This window comes from Micropterus dolomieu, linkage group LG19 (genome assembly GCF_021292245.1).
Source record: "Micropterus dolomieu isolate WLL.071019.BEF.003 ecotype Adirondacks linkage group LG19, ASM2129224v1, whole genome shotgun sequence".
Lineage (NCBI taxonomy): Eukaryota > Metazoa > Chordata > Actinopteri > Centrarchiformes > Centrarchidae > Micropterus > Micropterus dolomieu.
This window is the reverse complement of record NC_060168.1, coordinates 24,928,383-24,950,414: the sequence shown is the minus strand read 5'-3', so window position 1 is coordinate 24,950,414 and position 22,032 is coordinate 24,928,383. Positions and strand designations below refer to the sequence as shown.

General features: G+C 40.2%; 1 protein-coding gene across 1 annotated transcript in view; it reads left to right on the top strand.

The window, feature by feature from the left end:
• Positions 1 to 688: 688 nt before the first annotated feature.
• slit3 (slit homolog 3 (Drosophila)) overlaps positions 689 to 22,032 on the top strand; it is a 270,903-nt gene continuing 249,559 nt past the window's right edge. The window contains exons 1-2 of the mRNA XM_046030828.1: positions 689 to 1,437; positions 17,551 to 17,622. Coding sequence (XP_045886784.1) covers positions 1,256 to 1,437; positions 17,551 to 17,622 — 254 coding nt within the window. The 5' untranslated portion in view covers positions 689 to 1,255. The remainder of the gene's footprint in view (positions 1,438 to 17,550; positions 17,623 to 22,032) is intronic.

Here is a 22,032-nt window from a genome sequence, read left to right as displayed (position 1 = left end):
CTGGAAGCCTTTACTGAAGTCCAAGTTAAGGTCAAATATTAGAGTGGTCATGTAATCTTACTTTAAATCATTGCTTTTAGCATTTAAAACTTAATCAAACAAGTCTACATCCAAGTTTCGATGTTGGTTAATGTCATTGTTGGGTGTTGACTTCATTGCATTTGCCAACACAGACGAAAATAATTTTTTTTTTTTTTATAAGTTTAATTACACTTTAGACTAACTCTGATTGATCTATCAGACATCATTTTTGTGTGAGCTGCTGTTAAGGCATTAATCATTGAAGCTGACACAAAGACTCCCCAAGGATGATGCACTGGACTATTTGAAGAGATGGCTCACAAAAGACATGGCTCAAAACCCGTATATGATCACAAAGTAGGCTAAATCATTAAGATGATATATTGGCCATGACAAAAGAGGACGAGTTGCTGGGAAATTAGCTAAAATATGTACTGTAATATGTCACTGCTGCCATGGAGAGTTTGGAGTTGTATTCCTCTGTGTGGGAAAGTATCAAAGTTTATACAGCAGTGTTTCTGCGGCAAAGATAAGGAACGAGTGAAAGTTTGTAGCGCTCTCTCACTCTCTTTTTCTGGTGACATCAACATAGAGAGAGAGAGGGAGACAGAGAGAGGAAGAAAGAGAGAGAGGATTTTGGGGGAAACCTAAGTACTAATCTGTGTGCCTCCCTCACTCTCACAACCTCCAGGCGTACCAGTCTGTGTTGCGTCTCTGTTCCCTAAACTTTTTTTCTGATTACTCCTCTGCAACTCTCACTTTTTTATTCCCTGGCAGCGGAGGGATGTTCTCTGGAAGGAGGCTACACCCGAGCTTAACATTTTCACCTTGGAAAGTTTAAGAGTCAGGCTGATAACTTCTCGGAGAGTTTGTGAATGGGGAACATTTGGGGAGACTTTTACGCATCGAGCTGAGTGACACATGGTGGACTGTTATAAAAGAGAACTTTTTTTTGCAAGTGTCACATCCAAACCCTATTTTTGCTCATTTTCTTCAATGGCAAGGGAGCGTTTTAAGGAGATTCTGACTGATCGAGTCTCTTGAGAGAAACTTTGGTGAACTTCTGCAACAGCGAACTTGATTTGATTTCGGCCCCCATCACTTCTTTATTTTAATTCTACCACATAGTCGAACGGCCTCTCTTGACCTTTTCGGGATCCTTACTTCCACAACGTGTACTTCCCCCCGCGGATTTTCAATTAAGTTCGCTTTGGAAGTAATTTGAGAGGATATCATGCCTCCGGAGAAGCTGGCTGCGCTTTGCCGGGTCTGGGCTCTGGCTTTTGCGCTGTTGGTGTGCGCTTCTTCGGTGACTGGATGCCCACACAAGTGCAGCTGCTCCGGGTCGCATGTGGACTGCCAGGGTCTTGGTTTGAAGACCGTGCCTAAAGGAATACCGAGGAATGCCGAGCGCCTGTAAGTGAAATGTCATGACAGTTTAAGCAAAATGTTGTCATCATCATGTTAAATATCATGATAGTGTACTATGTGGCCCCATGGTGCGCTTTTCTTCTTTGGCTTTCCTTTTATAACCATCATCGTAATGTTCCTGTAGGGCTACCAGTGAATTTTGTGCAGCATATTGTAGGCTACATGTAAAACTTAACATGCCATATAGGTATATTTCTGTAGGATTGGGTAATCACAGGTGACAGAGATAGTTTAAACCTGAAAACACTATTGATTAGACGTTTCAAACTATAGGCTTAGATTACTTTCTAAACGCCTCAACGAAAACTTAAGGGGTTTTAAAGCAGACCCGTTCATTAATGAATCATTGCCTACTTGTGTCATTTATCTTGTGAATAAGTAGATACTATCATTTCATCAGTGTTCATAACCTACTGAGTAACTACACTGAAATCCATTGCAACCATCTTTCCATCAATTTTATTTTTAGAACAGCATTCATGAAACTTCGTATTTAAACAACATTAACAGCTGAGTAACTTGTTTTTAATTTTTTTTTGTCATTTTGTTGCTATTTGGGCTAAAAATTTCTACAAAAGTTGGTGAATTTAAGTGGGTGCTGGCTTTTCAAATGTTTAGACGGAAATAAGGCTGATAAATGTAGAATAACCCTCTATTACTATAATTACCTGTATACTTATGCAAAACAAGGGGTAGTTTCCTGGGAAAAGTTACAAGTATACCTCCTGACTAAAAGCATGTAAAAAAAGCAGGCACTTTGGTTATATACTTAATAGATGGTGCACATGAAACTGCTCTAAAATTCACCAGTGACCCCAGTGAACGGAGGCAGTAAAGAAAATAGTCCTGAAGCAACTTTTAGAGTGAGTATTTAAGTTTTTAAACAGGTCAAAAGGAAAGGTGAGAAGAAGCAGTGAGCTCCGTAAATCTTTTTATATTCTTCCGCACTCCCTTTGCAGTAAGACTTTCCAAAGTTTTCACAGGTTCCTAAAGTTGGGCTAGATCCTCAGTGATTTGTGTAAAATCCTGAACAGTGATTTTACTCTTAAAGACTTACTTTCAGTGCAATTTTTTTCAAACCCTGTTACAGTTTCAAATGATATTCATTCCTAAGGCACAGACAGACCCCTGACAGACACCGCTGCCACCTCTAGCCTGATCTTGACACGTATACACCCCTCCAGCCACACACATGCACTCACAAACACACACCTATGCTGTTAAGGTATGGAAGCGATTATCCATGATAATGGAGCCGCCAAATGCTCCACAGGGGATCAACAACAGACTCAACACTGAGACAACAAACACAATCAGTAGGCTACAGAGGGAGTCAGTGTTTGTGGATGTATGAACATATGATTGGCATTTTTTACTTTTGCATGTTTGTGTTTACATGTATATGTGTATATACTTGTGTCTGAATGTTTGCTGTGGCTAGTGTGATTGTTTTGCTCACATCCATATGTATGAGTGTGAACAACGAACCCCATACCTCTTCCATCCCACAGGGCTATTGTGACCTCCCAGGACCTGTTGGCTTTTACACAGCAATCCCCCGAAGACATTTACACCCTAGGAAAATAAATAATTAGAGCGAGCTGTGATGGGGAGGTAGGATAAGGGGGTCCCCTGCCTCTTGCTGGGGTCCCCGGGGTGGAATATTTGGGGTAGCAGCGCCCCCTCCCTCCCCTTTCACTCCAGAATGTGTTTATGTTTCCCTGATTTATCCAGGTCAGTGTTTCAGCTGTGACTTTGGCCCAGAGTTGCTCTTTTCCTCCCTCTTTCTCTCCCTCTCTGCCTGCCTTCATCTTTCTCTCTCTCTGCAGATATATTTTAAGGAGTCTGAAATGGGAAACATTAAAATGGATGAGATTCCAGTTCTAAAGGTTACGGCAGATGGGAAACTTTTCAGGAAAGAGAGATGAGCATTATTGCCTTGAGCAGGGATTTGGGTTTGACAACTGGGATGAAGTCCATGTGGGCAACAGATTCTAGTAACAAAAGTGCCAAGTTTGTTAAGTTATGAGTAAAAAATTCTCATTTTCTAACTGATTTGTGGTAGTTCCTTAACTTTACCATTCAGTAGTTTAGAAATACTGAAAGTTCAGTGTGTTTCTTTATGACCTTTAAAAATCATCTTATGACATGCACATCATCAATAATTGTGTAAGATCCTGCACATATTTTGTTAACTATATGTAGTCGCCTAAGAGTGGAAAGAAATATGGAAAGAAATGCAATGGATGGCTAAATCTTGTTTCAAAACATTCATGAACTCATCATTTTGTTACAACTAATAAGTTATAAATGTTATGCTACTGATTTATGTAACCTTTGTCATGATAATGTAAAAATGAGGGTATAAAGGATGCATTTGTATGGCCACAAAAACTGGTAAAATCTGTTATTTTAGATGTTTTTTAGATGTTTACCTCAACATTGCAATGTTGAGGTAACAGGCTGGCCACTAGCATGCATTAATTTGTTCAGCAAAACAGTTAGGGTTATGATTTCACTGACGACCAGAAGTGATGGTGAAATCATTTCAATCAAAATGTCCATGGAAACTTGAAAAGCTTCAAAACACTATTGTACCGTAATAACTACTCTGCTGTTAGTCTACATGATCATTATGTTGCAATCATTCATATTTACCTTTGTTTTAGGCAGCTGTGTTTTCTTATGTTGATCATGAATGGAAAACACTAAAGGACAAATGTTTTGGCCAGGAAGTGTTTGTAGTTCTTGGAAGTAAACTTTCACCTTACATTTAACTCTGTTAAAAATTCTAATGGTGATCTAGATTGCTTTTCTAGTGTTTGGTGGTGTCTAATGCAGAAGTATTGGTTGTGCCACAAACTGCAGAAATGTAACAATTACATACGAAGAAATCTATAAAGAAGAGGAAATACATTTTTTTTTCACAGCACCAGAATAAGATTCAACAAAACCCCCGGCATGTGGCATTTGAGTAAGGGACATGACTCGGCTTATCTTGAGTGGAAAATCTTTTTCAGCTACTACTCTACTGCTTCCTTTATCACGCTCTCGAGCCACATGCACTGAATCAAAAAAAATCAGACATACTCTGTGGAGGTTACTGAAAACAAACTTAGAAAATCACTGTTATGCGAAGAAGATGCACATGAGACAGATTGAGTTGAAATTGGGCACAACAAAAAAGTACAGGGTTTCATGATGAAATAACTGTGGGATATTCTACTGACAGATAACACAAACAAACTGCATTGGCAGTCTCTTTCTATGAATGACCATTGCTGCCAGGAAAGGAGGAAATAAATAAAAATCCACTGTGGTCCTAAACTTTAGAGTTACTCCCCACTTACTGTCTTTATTACACACAGTATACTGTATAACTTTGAATCCAATTCACGTCCACCACCACAGTAAAGGTTGAGAGTTACATTCAGAGCCACCTGTCATAACTGCAAAATGAATCCTTTTAAAAGCTCAGTTTTCTTCACTATTGTAAACAGAGCATTTGGAAAGGTTAATGACAGAAAAACTGTGGTGGCCTCATCTGTTCAATCAACACACACAAACACAAATGCACACACTCACAGGCAGCCTAGCAGATTACCTCAGGCCAGTCAATTCCATAATGTCCTCCTTGGGAAGCCACTTGAGACCTCATTTGCATCTAATTTGAGTGGAGGGTTTTGGGGGAGGCTTAACAGGCTTAACGAGGCTGGGTAAATGAATTGGAAAACAGGCACTGCTTTTCTCTCCTGTGTCCAATTCACACCTGCCCTAAAGGGACTGCATAGGCACACACGCACACGCCCAGGAGCGTTGATTTTGTAGTGCTGCAAAATCCAAACTGTTGCCCCAACTGCTGTGAAATGTGGGGAAATTGAATGTTGTAAACTCTGGAGGGGTCTTCAATCAAGCTGCAATCAGGAAATTTTTGTGTGCCAGTGTGTGTGTGTGTGTGTACAATATGCGTGTGATTATACTGTGTTTGTTTTTTTAAATGCCATATACGTGTGTAGTGTGTATGAACACAGTCATGTATGTGTACTGTGTGTCAAACTGAGTATGTGTGTTGATGTACATGTTTGCAGTTGAATGAGTTCACTGCTTGAAGCGGCAAGCTGCCTGTGCCAACTTTACACAATATAATTCTGATTTTAACTGCCTATTTTTCTGGTCCCTCGCTAACGGCACTTTGAGGAAGCTTTGGCAAGTTTTTTTTTTACGAGCAACACCTTCTCTACTTTCTCTAGCCTTGTCTGGCACTTACTCTCTGACTTTCTTTTTATTTCCCTACCCACCTTTTCATCTTTACTCCAACGTTATTTCTATTTCCTACATCTTTCTGTCTTTCTTCCCGTCCCTCTACCTTGTTTTTTTCTTCTTAATGTTACTTTCCTCTGTTTTTTTTACCCATGCCTCACTCACCTTCTTTTTCCCATCTACCATCTCCCTCTCCTTCGCCTCCTCACTACCTCTCTTCAGCAGTCTTTCTCGCTCCTCCAACACACACTTTCAGTTTGCCAGCAGTATCTCTCCAGTAGAGTTTTCACAGCTCCCATTTCCCCTTAGCGTGCCAACCTACCACCGAGTGCACAACAATAGGATCTTGCTGCTGTGTGTGTGTGTGTGTGCAAGCAAGCAAGCATCAGTCTCGCATTAGAGTGTGTGTGTTTTGTGTGTAGAATGGAGACACACACACACACACACACACACACACACACACACACACACACACGTTCCAGCCTCTGCTTCTGGCTCTTATCAAAGCTTAGTGTTGATTGGTCAGTGGACTCTGTAACCACCACACCCTCAGCTAGCATTCCATGGTGGTACTGAAATCTTTGTGTGTGTGATCTTTGGATACTTTGGTGCTAACCTGTGCATGTAGTAGTGTGGTAGTCAAGACCGCCCAAACCGAGACCAAGTCAAGACCAAGACCAGAGTTTATCGAGACCGAGACAAGACCAAGACTTTTAGGGGCTGAGAGCAGTTGAGACCAAGATCGAGGGAGGGCGAGACTGAGTCAAGATCAAGACCAGTTCCCTGCATTGCATGGCACGCAATAAAATGTGGAACGAGATCATAGGTACTTCTCAAAGTGATCTGAAGATTCACATTCCCATTAAAACACCCACATACAAACACTAATAATTGAAATCAACGTAAGCATCGCAGGGAGAGGTGACAAGAGGTGGTCATTAATTAGAGTTATTGGTTGCATTTGAAGCAATATGTTTTACTTCCAATCAAAGTTAGGATGTTAACAAATCAGACAATGCAAAAGCAATTTATTGATATTCCCAAAATTATGGTCTTGACTGGTCTTGAAATAAAATCCCGAGTCCTCAATGTCCAAGACAGAGAAAAGACCGAGTACAAAGGTGGTCGAGTCCGAGACAAGACCAAGACCATCAAAAAGTGGTCTACAGCAGAGTACTACAACACTAGCATGTAGCAGACGAGTTAATGTGTGCTGACACAGTTACCATCCCCTAAATTTAGAATAATTTGATTGGATCAAGGACAATCTGTAATCACTGAATTACTGTGGTCTTCACTTCTGTTTTGGTTCAGCTCCTTTCAGCTGTGGCCTGAGCAATCGCCTGAAGTCAGTGCAAATAATATTTTTGCTGTATACAACTGCAAGGTACAGCCAAGAAGTCATAGATGCATTCCAATTATTTGGATAATTCTCATGAATCTCTGCTGTGTTGGTGCTTTCCCAACATTTGTGGAGGGAGCTAATTAGTGATGTATTTTGTTTGTGCAGTATTTCTGTAAATGTATGCTACTTTGAGGGAAGCTTAAGTCAGCACATGTTTTGGTAACTGTTGAATAAAAGCCATCATTCAATGAAGAGTTTTCTTTACTGTTATCGTGGGTATGATGGTGATGTAATACATTTGAGGAGCAGCCGAGTCTTATTGCTATAGCAGACAAGTCTAAACTAAGATGTAAAAACCACAATGAGCTTGCTGTTCTCAAACAGCCTCTTAATGTCACGCCTATCATCTGTGGCCATCTCGTGGTAACCATTTTGTGTCCTTCCAACTATGTTTGATTCAGTTATAGTATGCCAAATGGCACAAGTGAGGGTAACCAATATTTAGGCTCCAGTTCTAGGTCAGTGGGTGATATTATTTTACCCACGTTATTCCAGTGTGCGGGCAGTTGACCTTTCTATATAATGACTTTCAGTCTGCCAAGGAGGCAGCCAGCTGGCACTGCCAGCGGGCACTGCCCTTCTGGGAAACAGAGCAAGCTGGCAGCATTAAAACAAACACACATATACTGTATTCACATGTACTGTACACACAAACAATTTAAACACAAACAGACAAAGAAGTTCACATACTCCCTGGCATTCATATGGAAAATCAGGCCCATGTTAACACTGTAAACTATACAGGAATGTACACATAATTGTACTGCCCTTGTAAGGACCATCACTGACAATGCATTCCTAGGCGCTATCCCCAACCTAAACCATCATCAACTATGCCAAACTCCAACTCAACGTTATTCTAAACTTAACCTTAAAAGAAAATTACAGTTTATTACAACTTGAATCTTATTTTTGTAGACTGGGCCATCATTTAGCTATAAGTGAGCACACCTGAAACCCCCTCTTTACACAGAAAAACTGACTGTGTGTGTGCTGAGTGTATGGCAGGTCAAAGTTGGACCACAAAGAAGGTCTCTTAACTGTGATGGATGTTTGCAGTGAACAATTTGGGTGATTATTTCACAGTTTGCCTTCATTTTGTCTTCAAAGTAAGTTTTGTTAACCTGTGGGTTGGTTTAAAACCTGTATGATTGTCTGATGGCATGTGGTCTTTGCTTCTTCTTTTTTTTAGCTCATGTTGTATGAAACTAAAATTTTCTTTTAGACCTCAAACAACCCTTTGAAGTACTGAGGACCGACCAAAATGTCCTCACTCTCCAAAAATATCTCAAGGTCTAAAAATGGGTTCTCACAAATATAGTACAAGAACACACAAACACATGGAAAAGGTATATTTACATTCCAAAAGAAAATACATAGGGTACACATGCATGGAAGGACATAGCAGAACTTAGAATTTACGCGTGCGCCCACACACATACAGTGCACACTCATCATTAGTCAAATGCAGACACCAATACACGCACACATAAACGCACACAGTAGACTCTCATGCTTTCACCGGATTAAACATGCAATTGTAGTTGGAAACTTTGAGATATAACGAGAGAGAGAGAGAGAGAGAGAGAGAGAGAGAGAGACTGTCACGAATGACCTTCTGTGACTTTCTGCTGAAACAGAAGTCCTCAGCCCAAAGGACTTAAGAGTGTGTGTCATACTATAACGCCAGTCTGGGTTTGTGTGTGTGAGTGCAGTATGCTTGGAGTTGTTTGATGTTAAAAAGCTATGCCACTGTTTTGCTAGGCCACTGTCACCAAAGCAACACATAATATCCCATCTGCAGGGACTTTCTTTTCTCAGCACGTGTTTCTGTGTGTCACTCCACTGTATGTGTGTACGTATACATAATTGTGTTTATTTGTGTGCATGTGGAAGTGCATGCAATATGTGTGTACAGTACAGAGAGTGTGACGTGGACCATAATTTTCCCTTTTAGGTCCAGTGTTCAGCTAAGCTCAAAGTGACAGACTGTTTATGTTAGGCTGGAAGCTTACGGAGAAGCTGGTCACCTCACTGTGCATGTGTGTGTTTCTCCATCTCTCTGTCTCGCTCAAGCTTTGTCTCCATCATTCACTTTCTCTCTCAGTCTCTCATTCATCTTAACCTCTCTTGTTCTCTCATCCTCTCGTTCAGTTACACTTTTTTTCCCGACTTGGCCTCTGTTGAGGAAGCAGCAGTTCTTGTTCTTGTCAAGTGGCCTCTCAGCGGCCAAATTACCCCATGGACCCTCACCCCACCCCATTCACTTACTGTACAGCAGCAGTAAATCTAGACAAAAGCAATGCAGCCCTATAAAGTCCAGCAAAGAAAAGAGCTAACCAAATACAGCGCTGGTTTATAGCCCCTTTGGCTCGTGGCTCTAAAAGAAAGGGATGCTTTCAGGCGACTCCCTAATGTGGTCAAGCCTGCGTAGTTAAAGGCAACACTAAACTATGAATTTCCTGAGGTTGAGTGGCATTAACATTGAATAGAGACTGTGAGGGAGAGCAAACTAAATTGCGACAGACAGAAAACAAAGCAATAGATGATGAAACACAGAGAGGAGACATATTATTCCCCCAGATTTCAACAAAATCCGATCAGTCTGGGATATTGAATACGAAAGATTTAGAAGATGAGACATAGGCAGGAGAAGAAGAGAGGAGTGATAGAACGGTGACAGTGGATTTAAAAGTAAAAGAGGGATAGGTTAAGAAAAACGAAGCTACCATGGGTGAAAAAGAAAAAGGTGAGATAGAAAGTCAGACAGAATGACTAAAAATACTAACATAAGAATAAAATTGAGCAGATTGACACAGATTTTTAGAACTGAAGGCATATGAGGCAGATGTCTATGAAGGTTCTCAGTAAAGGCAGAAGGAAGCTGTATTGCGTGTCATTCAGACAGGATTCCCCTTTATGGAGTGAAAGTGGGAAAATATTTTATTGACTAATGGCTCCTCTGCTTCTCTTCCTCGCTCCTCTCCTCTTACCTTTCCTCTCTTTTTTTAGGGAAACAATTTCCCCTACCTTTTTGTTTAGTTTCTATTAGCATTGTTAGCATTCTAGACATTGCAAACATGTTGAATGAGCCAGTAGTTTATTCGTACAGAACAGAGAGAGTTTTATCCATTGTGATAAATGTGTGGTGAGGAACACTGGCCAGATAAAATGTTAAATGTCAAGTGTCAGAATGTTTCTGAGAAGCATGCATAGCCTACACGAGAAACAATCTCCAACAGTGGGATCAGTGTCTTGCTGTAGTGGCTGTAAACCCATTACACCAGGCAAACCTTTGTCTTCTAGTCAGACTTCCCTCAGTAGTGTTAGCAAATATTTGCTTTTGCTGTGTAAATTCTGCTGTGACTGAATTTGTGCACGAGTTTGTGCACATACGTCATGCTTTTTTATACAGGTGGAAGGTAGCCAGGCTTGAATAATGTGGTTGCTTTTAATTCAAAATTAATTTAATTACTGGTAATGTTGAGTTTAATTAAATTATTTATATCCTCATTTGTGTACAACGATACAACAGACGGTTGATGTAAAGACCTCAGGTGCCACAGGCACACATATGAGTTTCAGAGGGATCATGTTTGATTTTGTTGCTGCGATGGCCCTTGCAATTTTATCCATCACTGGGACAAATGAAGGGAGTGAAAGGTGCACATGAATGTCTAATGTAGAAGGCAGAAGACATAAGAAGCGCTTGGCTGGGGAAAATGAAGAAGTGGAGGCAATATACAGATAGAGAGAGCTATCAAGACCACCAGTCATTTGATAAGGGCCATACAAGAAAATTCCACACACATGTTTGCAAGGATGTTTATATGTATCGTGTTTTTGCTCACTTGCTATTTCTTTTTTCAGATTTAGAAATTGCAGAAACTGAAGTCATATGTGATAATTTGCACTATTTTTCAAAGCTTTTGCCTCACTGCATCAAATTATTTTATTTATTTATGTTTGGCCTCAAAACAAAACTAAATTAAGGATACTGAGTCTACATTATACTGGTGTGAGCTGTTTAATACATTTCATGTGTCATTTTAAAAAGGACATGGTGTCCTAAAAGGTAGCTTCGGCCCTGCACCTCTTGTGTCTGTAGTCGCTTGTGTTCACATGTCTTTCGTTGTGTGTGAGTGTGTGTATGATGCGGATGCCAAGAACCTCCTAGTGATGATTGCTGTGTATCCGAGAGAGCAGTTCTGTAATAGGAGATAGTTCACTACCTATTAGCATCACTAAGACAGAGATTCAAAACAGCAGTAAACTGTTGCACAGGAGACCAAATGTTCCCCAAAACCCCCAAATTTTCCAAAACCTGTAGACTCTTGTAAACTCTTGTAGACAATACATGGTCAGCAAACGGCGACAGGAACTGAACATGTCATACTTTTGAATGCTTTCCATGATTACATCTTTGGATTTTAGAACTGATGTTATACATGTGACATAGTCCTTTATAGAGTTACTAAGAACATGCAATTGAGTGTTCTACTTGACTCAGTCAAGGTGTCGTCTTGTAAACCTTCTTCAACATAAGTTTGTTACCTATTATGTAAACTGCAAATTCAATGTTTACATTCAATTTAGGTATTTAAGATATTTTGTCACTAGCAGTTGGTTCCAGCTTTAAATTCTGTCTATTATTGACACAGTTCCATAGCACTTTAACTGACATTGGCTGTGTTCGAAACGCTTAAAAATGCTTTCTCAGAAGGTGTCTAACAGGACAGCGAGGCATCGAGTGCTGTTCTAAACGACTCGAACGATCTCTTCCTTTCTCGTAAGATGCCTTCAAACATCCCCCGTAACGGCCTGTTTTGAAGGCAGCATCGCTGCTGACTTCATGCTGCCTATTACCTGTAAACCAGAGTAGCTGTGGCTGCGGCAGCTTATGAAAAATGGTCAAGATGGTGGACAGACAAGCCAAATTTTTTAGTAGTTTTTTTGCTTTGATTTTTGAAAAGTTAGCGAGAACTAAACACTGAACTATCATATCAGCCTGTGACTGTAACCAACCAAGTTTGTTCACTATGATTTCTGAGGCGTCTGTTAGCCATTTGCCTTTTCAATACAAAAACAATTAGCTGATGTTAAGGCTGGCGTTTGACAGAAAGAAGAAACGCAAGATGGCGTGCAAACGTAACACGTTGCCGTAAGTGCTGCCCTTGAAGGCTGTTCGAAACCAATGTTAACAAAAATGGCTTCACTCGAAAGTGATGCATTCTGAGGCAACTGTCTATTACGGTAGCGAGGCAGCGATGCAACTGCCTTCCGTTTCGAACACAGCCCTAGTCTTCAATCCTTTTTGGTAGTGTGTTTAGCTTGGTGGTAGTATGTTTAGCTTGCTACATAGATACATGCCTACATGCAAAGCGAGAGCAGAGGAATATGTTTAATTCAATTTAATTTGAAACATTATCAGTTATTTAGCTGCAAAATGTGATGTTTTTATGTTCCTGACTGGTTTTGCTGCTGAGCTGCCTTATGATTCAGTCCTGATTGGACTAAAAGTTTTAATGCAACTATATGCTGCTCCTGCCTTTTAAGCAATCAAATCAGGTTGTAATTAGTTTTTATATCAAAAAAGTCTGACAGGTGTTACTAAGTGTCATATCCAAAGATTTCTATGGATGGATTTCTGTGGATGGATTGCAGCAGTAACAAAGGCAAATTCTGAAGTGGCTTGCTGCCTGCCGTCTGCTTGTAATGACAGACACACTGTAGAGTGTGGAGCTCACAGGAAAAGGAAGAAGGCAATTAGGATTTTTTGCGTAACTGGGACATTTAGAGAGTGAAATTGAGTATATCTATCTTAGAGAGAGAGAGGGATAGAGAGCAAGAAAGAAGGAATGAAAAAGTGAAATGGTACAAGAGGTTTTTGGAAAATAACAGGAGATTAGGACAGGAAGCAAACACATTTGGAAACGAAGCGTTGGACGGAGAACAACAAAGAATGGAAGGGAAAGGATGGAGGGATGAAAAGATAAGGATGTGGTGCCTGATGGAGTGAGAGAAAAAGTGCAACAAGGAAATGTCACAGTGTCAGAGATAGATAGACAAAGACAGAACAGAGAGAGGAAACTGTTTTCGGTAGTTAGTCGTTATTCCTCTGTCCCAGATAGAAAAAAAGAGGGCAAAGGTCAAGGAAACAAAAACAGGACAAATTGAGATGGGGGGACAAGGAGAGAAAGAGAAACATAACTGACCGCCCACAACCCGACATGTCTAACCTTTTAACTCATGTATTCTATTAATATTTCATGGATTACCACAGCGATGGTCAGTCCAACTTTTCATTCCTTTGAGCTCTTGGGAGTCTTCGTCACCTGATGTGTCATTTGTTTAACATTCCCTTCTAATAGTTATTTCTCTGTGTTTTCTCAGTCTCTGTGGTGTAGCCAACCAATAAAGCTGTACTGGAAGTGATTCAGCCCCCCACACACTATACGTGTGTGTGTGTGTGTGTGTGTGTGTGTGTCTGTGTGTCTGTGTGTGTGTAAAGTCGACCAGTATGCCAGCCCAAGGTAGCCAGACTATAAGGTTCACTGATTTCAGTGGTGTGGGGTGAGATATGTGGTCGGGAGCTGTCTGTGCCTTTGTGTGTGTCTGTGTGTGTGTGTGCATGCATGTGTCTGAGCTGTGTGTGTGTTGTATGGTGTATTAATTCCCTGAACACCTGTTGTTTGCATTCTTGTCTTATCCCCCAATTGCAAACACACACACAAGCGCGCCTTACCCCTGCCTGTAATGGAAACAAACGGTGGTTAAAGCTTTTGTACTAAAGCCTCTCGTTAGTTGTCTGACTGCCAGCTGGTCAGTTAAATTTAAAGCTAAGTTAAGCTTTACTGCTGGGTGGGGTGGACACCCACACTTCAGCAGACCAGGTGCATAAAAATAGCTGCCCTGCTAGCTTTAAGTCATTCAGATCCTCTGCAGCCCTTTCTATTCACTGTTTTTAATCAGTTTAGGTTGAGTCCAAAATGCTCCCTATAGCATGTATATATTGGCTTGAAGTATAATGGCAGCACACTGTTTCTCCGGTCTTTTTCAAACAACTGTAGCTACTTGAATTTCTCCTTAAGCAATAAAGTTGCACTTTCATTCTTGCTGATTGGCGATGCTGCTTTATTCATTCTTCAAAGTCACTGACACATTGGTTACCAGCTGATTAGTAGTGTCGCATACACACTTAGTTTAGCGCTGTGCCAGCCTACAGAAAGGTCTGGTCTAGCCCCTTATCATTCTGGTATAGGAAAAAAAAACATTCGGCTTGTTTGTTTTTCTTTGAACTAATCTCATTTATCTAGTCATCTTGGGTGGCTCTAATCCCAGGATGCAGCAATGTTGCCCTTGCAAAATAGTGTCGTAAGATAGCGGAAGGAGAGGAAAATTCTGACTTATATAGTCAGCCAGCAGGAGCCTACTTCCTAATTCGTAACACCATCCGGCAGCCTACTTCCTAATTCCTAATACCATCCATAATAAACATCTTAGTATGCACAATGTACCATAGTATTAGAAGTAATAAACACATGTATGGTATCTGGGGGAGCAAATCATGAATTCATTGGTAATATGACTGATGTTACTGGTTGTTTACCTTATGAACGATGGCATGAAGCCATACTAACACACCTTTTCATTTCTGAATACATCAGTATAAATTGATGTGCTATTCATTTGACACTTTTATCATTTAATTTCACACAACATCTCGTTATGCTCTGGCAGTGGCCTTGACTTTCTCAGTTTTTAGGCGGTGATGTTAGATAAGGTGATGCCATCGCTCTCCACCTGGAACCTGTATGCTTACTGTTTGTTTGTCTCCAGAGCAGTTTCCCTGGTGAGAGCAGAAGTTTCCACTGTGAACAAGAGAAAGATAGAGATAAGGATGGAGAGAGTAGGGGAGGAGGCAGAGAAAAAAGAGAAGGTTAGGAAAAATGTAGCCAACTGTAAAAGAGTGAAAGGCTGAGATGAAAGAGGAGAGATTAGGGTGAAAGAGAAAAACAGAGGAAGGCGAAGAAAAAGTGTTTAGTCAACTGTGAAACAGAGAAAGATAAGACAAGAGCGATTGAGAGAGGGGGAGACACTGTAAAAGGGGAAGATTAGAAAGTGAGAGACAAAGAAAAAGCAGAGAGGAAGGCTGGGAGCACAGGAGTAAAGCTGGCTGTGAACTGACGGATTGACATTAAAGAGCAGTGACTGGGGAAAGGACAGATTTAAGACAGATGAAGGGAAGAAGGGAGGGGGGAAAAAGGAAAAACTGAAAGACTGTAGCCAAATGTGAAAAGATAAGTAGAGACAGATAGCAGAGGGGTAAGACAAGGAGGAGAAGGTGAAAAGAGGTGGAGTGATGGGGAACAGAAGTTTTCAGATTGGATGCTGCTTCAGAGTCACTCAAAAGTGAGTGGAGACTTGAAATTACAAATCAACAAGCATGAAAGCAGCTCTTTCCTCAAACTGAAAATGATAAATCAATGCACATTTTTTTCTCACACCATGTCCAAGAAGGCTTATCAAGCTGCCTCACTTTCCAAGGAACTGACAATTGCACACATACTGAAAGCCTGTGACAAGAACCAGCGGCAGCCAGTCTGGATGATGGTGATGATGATGGTCTCTTGAATGCATTGGGAAGATGGATGAAACTCAAAATCATTATGAATTTCCTTTCTGGTTTTTATATTTTTTTCATGTTATTGCTGCTTCCAAATGTTTGGATTACATGATGTGGGTTTATCAGTGATTACAATTAATGCAACATCACAACCAGATAATTTCTTTATTGTTTGTGTTTCAGCCAATTCAGAATCAGTCAGTTTGTTGACAGATTGCAAAACCTAAAAAAAAATATTTTGGCATTTTATGCTTTACTAGGTAGTCGACAGGAAAGAGGGGGTGGGGGTGACATGCAATAAAGCTTCCCGACTGGACCTGAACCAGGGACTCTGGGGTTACACAGTCAGCACCTTAATCCTCAAGTCTCAAGGGCACCCTAACAAATTGTTTGACTTTGTGAAAACAGTAAAAAAGAAGGGGGTTAGCTGTATGAGTATATATTAGGGCAAATAAAACGGCTTCTTCTTAAACCCATACTAAATCATTTTATAAATAATTTTTTGATCACCTGGGGGCAACGCAAAAAGTGGAAACACAACGATGACATTCATCACCATATAAAGTTGTTATGGTGAATGTGTTAACAAACACGTTCCAATTTATACAATCAGCATACACAGGGTAACGTTAGATTTCCTTTGGCTCTCTGGCAGTAGTAAGTCTAATTTTAAAACTCCTTTTAGCTCTGTTTTGGTCCCCACCAACTCTTATGATTTAGAGCACTGTCTGCACTGTAGTGGGTGTGAGTCTCTGATCAGCAGTCATTTTATGTGACCTCCCATTGTATCAGATATTGAAACTATTCATTACGCTAGAGCCCTTTTAAGAACCTCTGCTGGACCTTGGACCCCATTTTGGGCTTTGGGAAGTGCACCCTTTGCCCACACAAGCCCTCCCTGTCTCAGTCTGGGGTATGGCTCTTATTAGTGGTCCTTGACATGGCAGTTTGGGGAAGCCTTTTGAAACCTAATATGGTCTTAAATCAGATTTATAAATGTTTAGGTGCATTATGAAAAACACAAGTAAGCCATCTTGGTAAAACCAGACTCTGTTTATGTGCATGTGTGAGTGTGTGCATCTCTGAGCGAGAGAGGGCGATTGAAAGCTAACAGAGCTTGGGGAAGAGAGTCGTGTGTGTGAAATAAGAGAAAATTGTGTGTGTGATGTTTGTTTGTGCTCTCGTGTGTGTGTGTTTTTTTTCCTTGCCCTAATTCCTTCAGTGCGACAGCGTTTCAATAAACAGCATACCCGTATAAAGGGAACCAGTCTATACACACACACTTAGGAAGTCAGTTGATATTGCAGTGTACCACCCATAGTTAAAACAGATTGAATGACAGCCAGGAAACACAATAAGCTTTTAAACTCTGATGATGGAAAGAGAAAATAATTTCATCCCACTTTTTTTTTTTTTTACTGAAAAATTACTTCTCAATAATTCGTAGCAGCAGGAGCTGTAAGTGTGTGCGGACGTGTGAGTGTGTGTGCATAATTCCCCTGGTGCCTGTACGGTAGGAGTGTTTGTGAGTTTTGGTTTCTGTTTGTTTGTATATTTGTATGTGTGTGGCTCTGCTGTGGGGCATTCTCACGCTCTGCCATGTTCATTAAATTGACTGAGAGAGAAAACACACAGAGACACAAATGCACTTGGTGAATCCTTTCTGATGTTCATTTGCTTATTAGCATATTATAATGAAGTTGTTTGCTTTCGAGATGCACTGTAAGTTCATACTGTTAATTTAACTCTCTTGTATTAATGATCAGATTTGATAAATCAGTTTTGTAACCCGTGTTTCTCTCTGTAGGGACTTGAACAGAAACAACATCACCAGAATCACTAAAGTGGACTTCTCCGGCATCAAGAACCTCAGGATTCTGTAAGTTTCTTTTTTTCTTTGTTTTCATTTTGTGGCGATTGAGTGCTATTGAAATGAGTAAGGGGTTGTTAAGCATTGTTATACTCTTATCATACACCTCTCTTACTTTTTTCTGAGGTTTGCTTTCATGAGTTCTCTAAGTCAGAGAAAAGTCTAAGTACAAGAAAAATGAGGGATTCCACAATTACTTGTACATGCCACTTAAGCTCAAATCTGTTTGTTGTACTCGCATGAGGCCCACTGACTCTGTATAGCTAATTTGGAGGCTTCACAAAACAACTGCAAATAGGCTACTGTAGGATTTAAAAAAAGTAATCTTTGATCACCTATGAAATAAATGAAGCAGTATAATCATTGAAAAAACATGCCCTTGTAAAATTTTGGATAGCTTCAAATAGCTATAAACACACTCAAAGGTCCAGTGTGCAATATTTAGGATATATTGACAGAAATGCAATATAATATACATAACCATGTTTTTAGTAGTGTATAAAGACCTTACATAATGAACCTACCTTAGAATGAGCCATTTCAATCTACATCCACTGCCGATTCCCTTACATGGAAGTTGCCATGTTTCTACAGTAGCCCAAATTGACAAACTACTCTACAGAGCGCGTTTCGTCACTACGTTGAATACAGAAGAAGAAGAAGAAGAAGAGGAAGAAGAAGAAGACGGAGAGAAGTGAAATTTGGACAAATGGAGGACCACACGTATTATGTAGCACAAGAGCTAACAGAGCGTATTGGCCACCATAGCTTCTCCTACGCGCTTGGAAAGGGAGGGATGAGCAGTGAGTGACCAGTTGGTTGCAATTCGCAACCGTCAGCACTAGATGCCACTAAAACTTACACTTTGAACTTGTGAGGATAGCAGATAATCTAAATTAATATAGACTCTTTTATCATATGGGTCTTATTGTCCTATGGTGACATTGTCATATAGCTAGTATGGTTTTTTAACCATGAAGTTGATATTTCCTTTATCTGAGCCTAAGAGCTTGTGTAAACACAATACCTCAACCACACAATTGGCAGATCCGAAAACACTCATATGAGTTTGTTATTTATAAGGCGCTGTCTAGTGACCTATTTAGTCATTTAGGTATGAGGACTTGATGTTGGAGTCTACCCAGTCTACCAGCCAGTCTATTACGACCAGTTTCTTTTTCCTTGTTGTGACCTCTATTTGTTTCTTTACAAGGAATCCCATTAACAAAAAAAATGTCATGCTGGAGCAATTAGGCAAATGCTATATTTAGCTAATAGGCCTGTATATGGCTATAGGGGAAACAAGTCTCTATAAAATAAAATTTCTCATCCTAATGAGGGATTTCAGGGCAGGAGAGAATGAAGGTGTCCTATTCAGGGAGTGGAGTTTTGTAATTACTGAATATTTATGAGGTAAAGTAATAGAGTAATTGTGAGCTGAAATGCCAGTAACAAGCAGCAAGACTCCCATTTGTGAAACAAGCAACACGACTACAAGACATTGAGCTGGTGCAGATATGATCATATGCAGAGATTAAACTTTAAAGCTTTAAAATGTTGCAACTTTTGAACAATTGTTAGCAAGGAATTGTGAGTCATGGTTCATATGATAATAGTAAAACGATAATGTAACTCAGAATTCACTACTGTCTTCCATGTGTCTCTGAATAATAGATAACGAATGCTGAATTTTCAAATTTGTTTGGCAATCGTGGGATAGTCAGAGATATCAGAATGCGTTTAGAAATAAGAAACACACCTTTGAGATTCTTTATAGTTGCACACAAGGGATCTGTAAAAAATTATCCACATATAATTAAACTGCATAAACTGTTTCTAAAAAAAACCCCCAAAACATTACTTTCCACTTCCATACAGAGTTGTAAATGTGGAGCACCCTTTAAAGAGGCGGTATTATGCTTTTTGGCTTTTTCCCTCTCCTTTATTGAGTTATATCTCTTTTTTGTGCATGTAACAAGTTTGCAAAGTGAAAAAGCCCAAAGTCCAGCCCAAAGGGAGGTCCCATCTCCCACAGAAAGCTCTGCTCTGAACCGCTTGAAAACAGCTTGTTTGTATTTCAGCCCTTCACTTGCTTTACTTGTGACGTCACAATGAAAACACGTCTTGATGCTTGCCAAGCGGCTAGCGGGGTCAGGTACGCCCTCAAACCAAGCTAGTTTGAGCGGAGGCCCTTTGGCCGGCCAGCCGCCCACTCACAGAGCCCTCTGCTCCTGCCGTCACACAGACCGCTGCAGCAACAACGGCAGAGGAAAACACAGCTGGAAGGTTTTCATACCGCTTATCTGTCTTTACATTCTGAGGAATGTTGAAACGTTTTAACAAAAAAAAGAGAAAGCTGTGTGGATCGCTGGTGTGTGTGTCGCATTGAACATTACGTCGTGGCAGTTGTGTGTGGCGTCGCTATGACGACAAGCTATGTACTATCTCTGGGTACTATCTGCAATGGAAAACGGAGCAGGGCCGAGTAGAGTCGAGTCTATCAATTTGCGCTATGGTAGCATTTTTCGGCAAGGCAGCGTAGATCGTCAGAACACCGGCAACAGTTCAACGTTTAGTCCTAAAGACGATGCAACTCCGACTCTGTTTGGGCCTGGAAATTCACAATCACAACCTGTAAGTATGCTTTATCTGCTTCTGATTGGCTAGTAGTCCTTACCTGGGAACTACGCATGTGCAACTCCCAACAAAGATTTTGTACAAGTAAGATGCATCACTCTGTAGCTCAAGAGCGGAGTGTACAACACATAGGGTGAAAAGAGGAGCTGCAGCAATGTGCAGTATGAGAAAAATATGGTGTTTTTTGAAAATTAAACCATGTAAACCTGTTCTGGTACAACCCCTAATTAACCTGAAAATGAGCATAATACCACCTCTTTAAACAAGAGCTAAAAAAGAGTCATATGACAAACAGCTTAAAGGATATCTTCGTACATCTTAAAACAGTATTCACATGGCCATATGGACATGGAAAGGTTTTTGTTCACTGTAATTGATTCTCCTGTACATACTAAAATGGGAATTGTTTCCAAAGTATGAGCCTCTATAGTCTAATGTCAATTCAATTTCTGATGTTACTTTTGCTTGTCTAACTCGTAATATCTAAACAGCTGCTCTTAGTAGAGTGTGACTCTTCGTCTCCTCTCAGCTGTCCTAATTGTCTTTAAGAGCTCTGTCACTCTTCTGCCTCAAGTGGCTCAAATGTGTGTGTGTGTGTGTGTGTGTCTGTGTTAGGCCTATAATAACTATAATCACCGTTGGCTGCATGCAGCTTCCCTCCTCACTCTGTTTTAACCAGACCGGCATATAAAAATACACTCCCAGCACCAACGACGCTGAGGAGTGGAAATATGTTTATGCATTTGTAAGTGCATTTTTGTAACTATAAGCATACTTGTAAGGACAATGATGGATTAGGGATCGTTTTGGAACAGTTAATGTTTCAGGTGTTTAAATATGTGTGTGTGTATTTAATAAGCAAAACAGAGGAAGAGAAAGAGTGAGACCTTTATGTGTTTGCATCCTGTGCACTTGAGACAGGGTGAGAAGGACCAAGTAAAAGAAGCTGAGTATGTGTGTGTGTTTGCGTGTGGTGGGCCAGCAGCTTGTTTCATGTGGTTGGTGATAAACTGCTGTGACATTTCCCCACTCTAAATCTTTTAAAGAAATGGGGAGGAGATGGCTTGGGAAAGAGAAGATAGTCTGAGAAAGAACACATGCACTCCCACACACATACACACACAAATACTTGACTCGTATTACATATAATCTGACTTGTGTTAAACAACTCAACCAAACTAACGTACAGTAAATATGCTACATAACTCTGTCAAATCAGATGTTTTTTCATCTGTACACTACATGCAGTTATTGCTAAGATGCAATGGTCAAAACTGAAACCACTTTTTCAAAACTCTTCACACAGTCTGCATTACCAACATGCATCTTGGCCAAACAGTTAATCTTACCTCCAAATGTTACTCAAACCACCAAAACACTTCAGACAAGTCTCAAAATAAACTTGTTCAACCAAAACACTGGCAACAATTCTCACTCAGAAAGCATCCATTGTCACTCATAACACACTGAGCTAAAAACACTAACAACAAGAAGAATTACGTAAATTTGATGATCTTTTATTTTCAAAAATGAAATTTTTTCATATAAATCATATGTTCTCAGTAACTTTGGTACATTTCTCAGATCAAAATTGAAATTCTACTTGTTCAACCTCCACATCATCTAGTCACTTGTGCACATCATATGTAAAAGCAATTTCTCAGTCTTTTGAGAAATTGCTTATGTCATGTTGATCACAATGTATTATACTGGAGTATAAAATAGTCTTGTTTTTTTATGCATGTAACTGTGAATCCTGTCCAATCCTTTGCCGTGTATAAC